General features: G+C 39.8%; 1 protein-coding gene across 1 annotated transcript; it reads right to left on the minus strand.

The window, feature by feature from the left end:
- Positions 1-226: 226 nt before the first annotated feature.
- On the minus strand, positions 227-1,201 carry LOC147460535 (uncharacterized). Its single transcript, XM_086503265.1, has one exon. It carries the CDS (start codon positions 1,199-1,201, stop codon positions 227-229), a length of 975 nt encoding a protein of 324 aa, XP_086359391.1.
- Positions 1,202-11,514: the final 10,313 nt, after the last annotated feature.

Raw genomic sequence — 11,514 nt, forward strand, 5'->3', positions numbered from 1 at the left:
TATAGTGTATTGTTGTCACCAAACAAGACAGAAATGGGGGAAGTGGGACGAATTGGAAGATCTAAAAGGGTTACTAAGTGTTCACTAATGGAAGAAATGGTACTGCCAGAGTCTAAGAGTGCCTCTTGTGATGTGTTTCCTATGTTTACTAGAGTGGAACATACCATTCGTTGGGAAGTTTGTATTGCTTGGTATTGCGGATGGGCCCCTTCCTCACTCCATCCGCTTAAATGTTTTCCGGAAGTGCGGCAAGTTCTGCTGAAGTGGCCATCTCCACCTGAACATTTTGCACCTGGTTTCGAGACTGACGTCGGCTACAGTGCCTTCGAATATGGCCATATGCATTGCAGAAGAAACATCTTGGCCGTCCCTGAGAATCCCTGTCAGGTAGATTCCTTCTAGAATTGAACTGGGTATTCTGGATGTCAATGTCCATGGGTGTTGGGTGTTCTTGGGGAATCCGGACATGAAGGGGAGTTGGTAGTAATGGTGCAGAACTAGATTCCCTGACATTGGAGCTTTCTATGCGTTGGGCTATTTGAATGGCGTCATGGAAAGATTCGGGGCCTTGATCTCGTACCCGACGGGCAATATCATGCTGAAGCCTTGGCCAGAGGAAGTAGAGTTTCATGTCCTCCGACATGGATGCATCAGTATGCAAGAGGAGTTGATTTAGCTTGACCGCAAATTGTGCCACAGATTCACCTTGCTGTTGTCGCAGTGCATGTAACTGTTGCAACGCCGATTGTGTAAGGTTATGTTGGGCAAAGCTTTGAATGAGAAGTTGTCGGAGGAGTGGCCAATCATGCTTCACCTGGTCAGATTGCTGTACATACCATGTAGCTGCCACCCCTTCAAGTAATGTGCGTACCTCTTTTGCCCTCCGTGTGTCTTCCCAATTGTGGTAATCTGCAACATTAGTGAAATGATCTAACCAGGTGAGGATGTCTTCTGACGGGAGACCTGAAAAGGGTTTCGGTCGAACCTTGGGGTCTGAGCGATTGCTAGCCGAGTGTTGATTAGAGAGGAACCCTACCAGAGGTTGATTCGTGTGGTTAATCTCCAGTAGAATATTAGAGAGGGCAGCAAACATGTGATCCATGTTAGACAAGGTGGGCTCAGAGGAGTATTCAGGCTGCATAGCAGCATCCATGTACTGAGGAGAAAAGGGTGTATCACGTGGAGATGTGGGCCTGCTCATGGCGTTGTGAGAGAAGCAAGAAAATGAAGGGGCTGCCCGTCAACTCCACCAATGTAATGTGCTGTTACAGAAGAGAGAATACACCAAATGAGCCTACCTCTTACACGAGAGTGCCGCCCTTAATATTCCAAGTGCCAGGTACATACCAAGAGATGAACTGTTACATTCTGTTAGTCTGTTAGAAGGGCTCGCGTGAGGGGACGCCACAATATTTCAGCTTCGAAGGTGAGAAGACCTAGAATATTTAGAGAAATTTTCAAGTGTAAAACCTGCATACCATAGTCCAGTTACCTCTTAACTAATCTGTGCGTAAGTTTTGCAGGGTTTTAGAAAAAAGTTTGTTTTGAGTACTCAAGCCTCATGTGATAACAAAATGGCCGCTTTGTTGCTGAAAATCCACTTCTATTTTAACACATCATTCTCACACCTCGCACCAACAGAGAATTTTTTTTGTCTTATAACCTCTTTTAAGCCGTTCCAATGAAAGAGAATGATCATAACTTACGGAGACCAATCTCTAACTAAAAGACTTGATTACCACTTTTGGTTTAGAAAGGAAGAAACTATAACATCTACACCATTCAAGAGGACCAACCCAAGCTCTTGTTCCTAGTGAAAATAGGAGTTTTTTATGCCTTGTCTTACCTTAACTTTGGGTGAATATGCACTGAGAAAATCCTTTAATACAAGCACCTCTATAAATAGCTTTCATGAGGTTGCAAAGCAAGATCGAACCTAAATGTTGTTAAACAATTTCCCAATCCATTCTAATTTTATTTGGAGGATTAGCGAGAACTTGACACTAATTGTCAATCTCAAGGACATAGTAGACCCAGTTAGGGCATGGAGGCAAAAGAAATGTATCAAATCTCTTAAAAACAATATTTATGCAAGTCACAATCCAATACCCTAACTCAAGTGAACCCAAATCACTAAAGGCTAGTTTCAAACCGCTAGTCAACCTCTACCATCTTAATGGCCAAACAAAATCCAAATGCAACCAAACTTGTAGGAATGACTAAGAGGATTAGAATGGCCAATCCTACGATCTCAGATCTTCCAAAACAATGAATCGATGCAAAACCAATATTGGAATCTAACCTAATTTTGACATGCAAAACTGCCATTTAAGATACCTTACGGGTTAGGATTGAAGAGAGTTATTCAAGCAGCTGATTGTTTGTCAATATGGTACATAAAATTGACGATATGGCATCAAACATCTTGTAAGTTCTCTTCAACAAAATTATGAAATAGTCCAAGAAACTTATGTCTACTTGAAGATCCAGCCTTCACTTGGCAAAGTGTGGAAGAAATTGGAATTAAAATGTGACAACAAACAAATGAGTAAAGAGTAGATAAAGCTCACAGATAGACAAACATAGTGATATACACTCAACACAGTTTTCTTATTGGTCAGCTTATCCAAAAAAGTTACAAAAGTGACCTTTATTCTTGGGTTAAATTTATGATCTTCAACCATAAGTGACTCAACTTTTAGTACAAGATTAACAATAGAAATGGAAATTATAATTTAAAAGTTTGTAGCCCCAACTCAATTACCAATGGCTCATAATTATATTTGAGATAATCAAGATTATATAAGAAAATAACTTAAAAATTACACAAGGATGTTACGAAAGTGCCTCCTAATCTTCCATTAGGCTATATTTGTTGGCTTTACTGATAACATTTCTCCCTCCTAGACCATGTCATCATGTGACATGCACTCAGATGGCAAGCAAGTGGTCTAGACTATTGTGGGCTTTGTTTATTCTTTGATTATGCTCCAAGGAATCTTGATAGTTCATTGAGATATTCTTGTCTTTTCTTTGACATGAATTCTTTGGTGATCTGGTTTTGCAACTCGATGGATGAGTAGGTACAAATCTTGCATTTAGTTTCTTCAACATTGTCCCAAGAATCTTGTCCACAATGTGAAGAATCTAGTGTAGAAGGGCGCCTTGAGATCCTCGGTGTCTTTCTACATTTGTTCCTCCTGAATCATCTGTTGGAGGATTAGATCTCTTTGGATTTTTTGTTCAAGATTTAGTTCTATTTGTAGCTCTTCGTTCTTGTTTTCTAAAGAAGCATATGCATCATCTCTACTAGACAGGTAGGACACTATAGGGTTGCTTGATTTGGTCTAATAGTGAGCCTTGGATCTAGTCTTTTTACTTTTCTAAAGAAGCATAGGCATTATCTCTACTAGACAAATAGGACACTGTAGGTTTCTCCTCGATTTTCTCTAATAGTGAGCCTTGGGCCTCTTGTATATCTTGAAGTTGTGTGTTGGCTAAATTCAACTATACATTGAGCCTTGAATCGGTTTTTCCAATTTTGCCTTTACTTGGACTAGCTTATCTTGTTGCTCATAGCATGTATCTTGTACATCTTCATGCCAGTGTAATACTCCCACTGTTTTTGCTTCTTGGTCTCTAAAAGATACTCTATGCTATTTTTGTTAGCCTTTTGCATGTTCAACTCCTCTTATAAGCAGAATAGCTTCGAGTTATTATTCTTAATGGTTGTTTTAAATGTAGTCGCACATCTCTCACATTCCTTCTCCTTTTCTTGCCGCTGCTACAAAGTTTGTGTTATGCTTGTGGTAGTCTCTACTATTGTAGGAGTGGTAGTGTCGGGTAGATGGTACCACTTCAACATCTTGATTTTGACTATCTGCTGATACATCTTGCTTTGGTGAGTTGTGCCTTCAGAACCTTTGAATGTGTTCAATACTTTTTGGCTCTACGAGAGGTGTTAGTATAGAAAACTTGGTCGTTTCCACCTTTGTCTTATTTGCAGCCTCTTTTTTCTCTCTTTTCTCCTTCTTTGTAGAATCTCTAGGTTTCGTCCTCTTTGTATAATCTTTCTACGTCTTCCTAGAGAATTATAGCCTATAAGAAATGGGTTTTGGTACGAGGGTTTCTTGGCTCTTGAGGTTCCTTTAAATCCCTGTGTAGTGCTCAATCCCTTTCACATCAGGTGCTCTCTGTCCAATCTTGCTTCCCTTGGCACCCGATGTTCCTCTAAATCCTTGTGTAGTGCTCAATCCTTTCCAATCTTGCTTCCCTTTGCAAATGATCTATAGTAATTACTTCTCTTGGTCGGTTTTAATGGTTGTGGAAGTGGGGAGATATTTTTCAAAGGCTGGAGCTATAGATCATTAGAGAGGGATGAAAATTTTTTCCTCCTCCTCTTGGGCTCTTTTTCTCTCGTCTTCTTTCCTTAGCCACTCTTCTTCATGTTTGTTTCGCAACCTCTCTTGTAGTTCTCCCATTAGCTATTATTTTGAGCAAGGCCTCTTCATATTTTCAAATTTTCTCTATGTGTCTTCCCTCCACTTTGCCCTTTTATGATATTTGAGCTCAAGAGTTTCTCTAGCCCTTTCTTCTTCATCTTTCTTTGTTCTTTCACATTTTTGAGTAGTTGTCTCCTCCTCAACAAGCTTCCTGTTTGCATCAACTTTGCTCTTGGTGAATTTAGCCTTTTGCCGCCAGTCATGGTATCTTTCAACTGTGTGGTCTCTTTGTCATCTTCATAACTATTGTCGGTTTCTTTGTCCTTCTCTATTTCATCCCCACTACAAGTGTCTTGGTCAGCATCAACTTTTTGCCAGTCAAGTGTTCGGTCTCGATGATTTCTTTGGCAACTCTTCTTCTTCAACCATAAAATTTTGTTATGGAGTCAATGATAGATTGCATGATGGTCCCATGACATAGTAGGCTAATTAAATAAGCACTTCAGCCCCTCTAATATGATTCAATTTCTTTGTCTTCTTGGTGGATATTTTGACCATTCCCTCATGGACATACTTGTCCAAACTAAACTACCTTTTAGTGCTTGTCTTCATCCAGTGGGCCATAAGGTTGGCAATGGCATCTTAAATAGGCCTAGTTTGAATAAGACCAAGTTTTACTGATAGAAGAAAAGGGGAACCTGTAGATCTTTTATCTTCTGTTGGAATTAGGGTTGCAGGAAAACACACAGCTTAGAGAAGACGAAGGAAGCTCAATGCACACAACAGAGAGTGTATTACTTACTGTGCAATGGAAAGATAGATAGCCCTAGAGTGATGGGCGTTTATACAATGCACGGGAAAAAAAATCTCTTAAACAAGGAAAAAATGCCCCAGGATCGTAAGTGTGTTCACACACATCACTACCACATGTATATGGTAACAAATCCCCATTGGATTGATGCGGTGAACGAGAACTGGCACATGAGTAAAGGGAAGTGCCATGCCCGAAGGACATGATCAGTCCACAGAGGGGAGTAAGCCCAAAGCTTTGCAAAAAGCTTTGAACTTCTCATGAGATGTTGCCTTTGTGAAAAGATCTGCAAGGTTGTCCTGTGTTGGCACAGAAGCCAAGTTGATCTCTCCTACTAAGAGCCTCTCCCTGACATAGTGGTAATGCGCCTCAATGTGCTTTGTGCGAGCATGAAAAACTGGGCTCCTCGCAACTGCCAATGCGCTCTGATTGTAAGTGTAGATAGTGTTGGCAGTGTCTTGTCCACCACCCAAATCAGCCATAAGGCGTCTGAGCCATACACACTCAACCGTAGCTGTGAAGACTGCCCTGTACTCAGGCTCACAACTCGAAGTGGCCATAGTAGGTTGCTTCTTGCTCAACCGTGATATACATGACCTGCCAAGCATGAAACAAAAACCACTTGTGGACACTCGCGTGTCAAAAAAACCAGCCGAATCTGAGTTTGAAAAAGCATGTAAGTCTGATGGAAATGATCCCCCCTTGGGATAAAACAAGCCAAGATGTAAAGTGCCACTCAAGTAGCAAAAAATCCTCTTGACAGCCTGCCAATGCTTAGACCCTAGGCTATGCAGAAATCTGATGACCTGTGAGACTGCAAATTGAATATCTGGCCTCATGTTGCATACATAAATGATTCGTCCAACAGTAGTTTGGTAAAGACTGACATCACCAGGATCACCAACATCATGTAGACTTAACTTCAAACCTATTTCCATGGGAGTGACAATAGGTTTGCAATCCTCAAGTCCAAACTTACATAGCAATGTCTCTATGTAGCTTTTTTGACACAAGGCAATACCACTATCACACTGCTTAAACTGCATGCCCAAGTAATGATGCAATAGCCCCAAATCTTTCATCTTGAAAGTAGCACTAAAATCAGCCTTAAATTTAGCAATATGTGCCTCATTGGGACCAATGATCAACAAATCATCCACATAAAGAACAACAATGAGAAGTACGTCGCCCTCACGCTTAACATACAATGTGATTTTTGTTGGATTGTTACAAAAGCCTCGTTTGACCCAATGACTATCAGCTTTCTCATACCAAGCACAAGGAGATTGCTTCAACCCATACAAAGCCTTCTTACATCTGCACACTTTGTCCTCTTGTCCTTTCTTGACAAAAACGCGAGGCTGGGTTACATAAACTTCCTCAAATATGTCACCATTCAAGAAAGCAGTAACAATGTTTCACTGATGTACATCCCAACCAAAATGAGCTGCCAATGCACATAGAAAATGAACAGTAGTCATACAAAAAGTGGGAGCAAAATTTTATTCATAATCTATGGCCTTTTTGCAAGAAGTCGAGCCTTATGAAAATCAAACTCACCATCCAGCTTGCGTTTCAACTTGTAAACCCACTTTGTACCAATGGACTTTTTTCTAGGAGGAATGTCACATAAAGTCCATGTGTCATTTTCTATAAGTGCATCATATTCTGATTGCATGGTAGCCATCCAATTTTTTGAATTTTGTGCTTCATCAAAAGACAGAGGTTCCTGAACGTCATGTAAGCTAGACAGAGCCAAACCATAACAATCTGATGCATAAGAGGCATGGCGAGAACCTGAACGAGTGCCACTAGACAAAGATGCATCCAATTTACTGTCACGCAAAGTGTGAACCAACCATTTTGGCATACCTCTGGCTGCTCATTTTCATCCCTTTCCTCATCAAGTACATCATGTACATCTGCATCAGTAATAGGCTGATTTGTAACATTTTCGTAAAACCCCATAAGTTGTACATTTGCCTCATTGGAATTTACATTCATAATTCCACCACTGAAAAGAGGCAACAAAGTGTCATAAATGTCCTGTGAGCTTACATTATTGTCTCTAGTACATGTCAGCAAAGGCTGAACAGAATCTTCCATAAACACAACATCACGTGGGACCAAAATATGCTTTATTTGCGGATGGTACAACCTGTAACCTTTTCTTTCAGCGCTATAACCAAAAAAATACATTTGACAGCCTTATCGTCCAATTTTTTGTGCTGTGCTTGTGGCAGTAAACCATAAGTCAAACAATCAAAAACACGCATGTGATCAATAGATGGCTTTCTATCATTCCATGCTTCATATGGAGTCATAGACTGCAACAATTTCGTAGGACACCTTTTGAGTACATAAGTGGCACACATGATAGCCTTGAGCCAAGCCAAATGTGGTAAAGCTTGACTCTTGACCATACATCTTGCCATTTTTGTAAGAGACATATACTCCCTTCCTAGATCAAAACGGAGGGTGCCCATAGTATATTTCGAGACATTTTCAGCCATAGCCAGAAATTAATTGAAGCACATAAAAACTCAGACTTTTCTTTGAGCGAAAATACCAATGCATGCCTGGAGTACTCATCAATGAAAGTCACAAAGTAAAGGTAATTTCCCAAGGACGGAGTTTGCATGGGCCCACAAACATCACTATGCACAAGTTACAACCTGCATGTGGCCTAACTAAACCAACTTAGAACGATGCATTTTACCCAAAATACAGCCTTCACAAACATGTTTGACAGGTGCTTCAAGAGGCGACAAAGAAGCAACATATAAAATTTCTACAAACGCAGCAAACTTGCAAAATTTAGATGTACAAAACGTGCATGCCATTGTTTGCATCTGAAATAGCCTTAGAATTGACAACTACATTTGCAAAATTCTACCCACACTTGTCATACAAAGTAATCTTATACAATCTACGACATAACATGTCAGATGCAACAATTTCATCACCAAAATTGAGATCACAATCTTTCCAACTCCCTAAACTGGATAAGAGGAATTGTTGGCACAAGTGACTGAATTCCCATGAGGGACAGACTCGAGAGAGGTAAACAAATCACGATGTGAGGTAATGTGCTTTGTAGCACCACTATCAAAATACCACACATGTGAATCTGTAGCAACTGACATGCATGCATCATGGACAATACGATTATAGGTACACTCTACACTAAAAGCCCATTTTGCATCAACATCAGCATCACAGTCTCCTTTCACAGAAGACTCAACAATAGCTGCATTTGTAGTGGAACCAGCATTTGCAATGGAACCACCCTCTTTCTTCTTAGCCTCTTTGGCCTTCAACTTAAGACACTGCTTGATCAAGTGATCATTAGCTTTACAAATGGCAACGCATATTCTTTTTGCCCTTATCACCAGAATTTCCAGACAAATTGTTGCCATTAGAAGCATAAGAAACATGTGATTTTCCACGCATAGAAGAACCATAAGAAGTAGCTGCATTGCTATTACCACCCTTTCTTTGAGCAGCAATAAAAGCCTGTGCAACTGCACGCTGTCTAGTCTTGTTTTTTCTAGTAAGTGACTCTTGCAACAACAATGTGCAAAATGCATCAAACTTGACAACTTCAGGATTTCCTTGGGGCATAAGTCTCCAAGTACTAGCAAAAGTCTGGTAAGGCATCAAGAAAAATCTTTACAAGGAAACTATTTGAAATGATTTCACCTGCAGAAATAAGTTGCTCATTGATATGCTTGACACCAACAAGGAAAGTGTCCATATCATCTTCCTCATGCATAATCTTTGACTCCAGCTCTTTACGCCAGCAATGCAATTTTTTCCTCATTGCAAATTGCATAAAGACTAGACAGAATATCCCAAGCCTATTTTGTAGACTTGCTGAACAAATGTGAGGATTAATGGTGCGCTTCACAAACAACACAATCAATGCATGAGCCTACACATCCCAACGAGCTTGTTTTGTCGTAGGCAAAACAACTCTAACAACAAAAATCCTTGCAGCAAGACCTGCAACATCCTCAGAACCAAGAAGTACATCAATGCCCTACACAATATTCTAGACGCCCTTTGACACAAGAACATGCTGCATCATGTAAACCCCCATAGGGTAATTGTCCCCATCCAATCTGTCCTCATCAACAAACATCTTGAACACATCTCTCTTGTTGTCAACCATGTTAAATGTTGCACCTGATATGAAAACTTCTCCAAAAGAGGAGAAACAAAGCGGAAACAACACATGCCATATAGCAAAAACCATAGAAGACTGTAAGGGACTTGTTATGAAGAAAATGGCACTAACAGAAATTCTACACAAAATGACGAAATAGCCTTTGAAGTACTTCCTTTAGTGAAAATGAAGGCCGAAATGAGCCCGAATAAAAATTTGAGCAGACATAGCTCTATGAGCTAACCCAAAAGTTTGGTCGACCTGCGAACGCCTCAGCTCACATAAATCGATGAAAGTGAGCAGGCGTGTGGTGGAGCTACTGGCAACTAAGCCCGAGAGGATGCAACCTGCTCTAATACCAATTGTTGGAATTAGAGTTGCACACACAGCTTGGAGAAGACGAAGGAAGATCAAGGTACAAAACAAAGAGTGTTTTACTTAGTGTGCAATGGAAAGATAGATAGCCCTAGAGTGACGGGTGCATATACAATGCACGGAGGAAAAAACCTCCTAAAGGGAAAAAATGCCCTGGCAATCCTAAGTGTGTTCACACACATCACTACCACATGTATATGGTAACATCTTCAAGTCAGCAAAATTGCTTGAGGGCCTAGCTTTGGTGAAGGTATCTGTAGTGGTCACCTTTGTAGCCTTGGGGAGGTCACTATATGTAAATCCTCTATATCACATGCGTTCAAGGCGTATTTTAAATTTCCCCTATCTATATAGTTTTTTGATTTTAAAGCGCCATTAATGTAGCACATTTCATTAAAAAACATCCCATATGTATCAAAAAATTTACTATTTTAAATAAAAACCCCCTTATGTATGTTTTTTAATAACTCTATAAGGAACAATTAACCCTTATGTTGAACTTACATGCTATCTTAACATAATTGTTGGTGGTCCCCTTGAGTCCCTAGCTTTCACTAAATTTCTTGCGATAGGCAACATAAAGCTTTTTGTTACCATCTCTTTGGTTGTGCAAGTAATGAACTTCTCTATATTGGAATTTGAGAGGGTTGCAATGCTATTATTGTAAGTAAGCCTTTAACTTACACTCAATATATGACCAATTCCTAAATCCAAGCATACCAATAGGCATCCCAATTCCCCACACTATGTGCATGGAAAGAACCTCCTACACAGGAATCTCTAATTCATGCTTCTCATGTCATACATGCATGCTACACTTTATAGCCACATTCTTCTTCTTGTAGCCAACATACTACTTGTCTTTTTCCATTTGTGGTGCATATCCCTCTTGCCTTAATTTTCACATTCCATAATTGAGCATATATATAAGGCCTTTATGCCAAACTTGTAATTCTCCTCTCCAATTCTAATCAATCAAGAAAGTTCATTTCATTTTGTTGAGTATGTTGTCTCTAATCTACTCACTCCTTTTTGTTATGATGCTCTTACCATGATGAATTCCTCATTGGTCTATCCACCATAGATAATATATTTGGTATTAGAGCTAACACATAATTAGTATCTACTAATTACATTGGCTAGATACGTATGATAGATTAGGTGCTCTCTCTCTCTCTCTCTCTCTCTCTCTCTCTCTCTCTCTCTCTCTCTCTATCTATCTAAGCACTTAATTGATTCATAACTCATTAGGAGGAGGCTAATCAAACTCAAGCCTAATAATCTCTCTCTTTGGATTTGGGTACGTCTACATGACCACTTCCCTAACCAAGTAATTAGAAGCTGATAGGGATTGAGATCTAGGTTTTATGTGTTTTTGTTTCTTGTTGTATTTGATTGTGTGTGCTTTTTTTCTTGCTCTTTTTTTTTTTGGTTTTTTGAGGCAATTTACCTTGTTGGAGAACATGAATTGAACATGGAAATGTATGTGAGTGCATAGAAACTTCCACAAGTTTTTGATTACACTAACTCGTGCCACTCTTGGACCTAGCATTAAGAGTTAGAATCTTGATTGGATCCCATAAGTTTTTGTGCATTCTTGGCTTGATTATTTGCAAAATCAAAAGCCCCATCTCAAAGTTCATACATAGATCTATCCGTTTATAGCTTTCATTTGAGCCCTCAACTGCCTAATTTAGAGCCTGAGATTACTCCCACTA

This window comes from Adiantum capillus-veneris, chromosome 3 (assembly GCF_014529385.1).
Source record: "Adiantum capillus-veneris isolate H3 chromosome 3, ASM1452938v2, whole genome shotgun sequence".
Classification (NCBI taxonomy): Eukaryota; Viridiplantae; Streptophyta; class Polypodiopsida; order Polypodiales; family Pteridaceae; genus Adiantum; species Adiantum capillus-veneris.

Bases quoted from the DNA above. Each gene is read 5' to 3' on its own strand.
- LOC147460535 (XM_086503265.1), bottom strand. From the start codon at position 1,201: ATGAGCAGGCCCACATCTCCACGTGATACACCCTTTTCTCCTCAGTAC.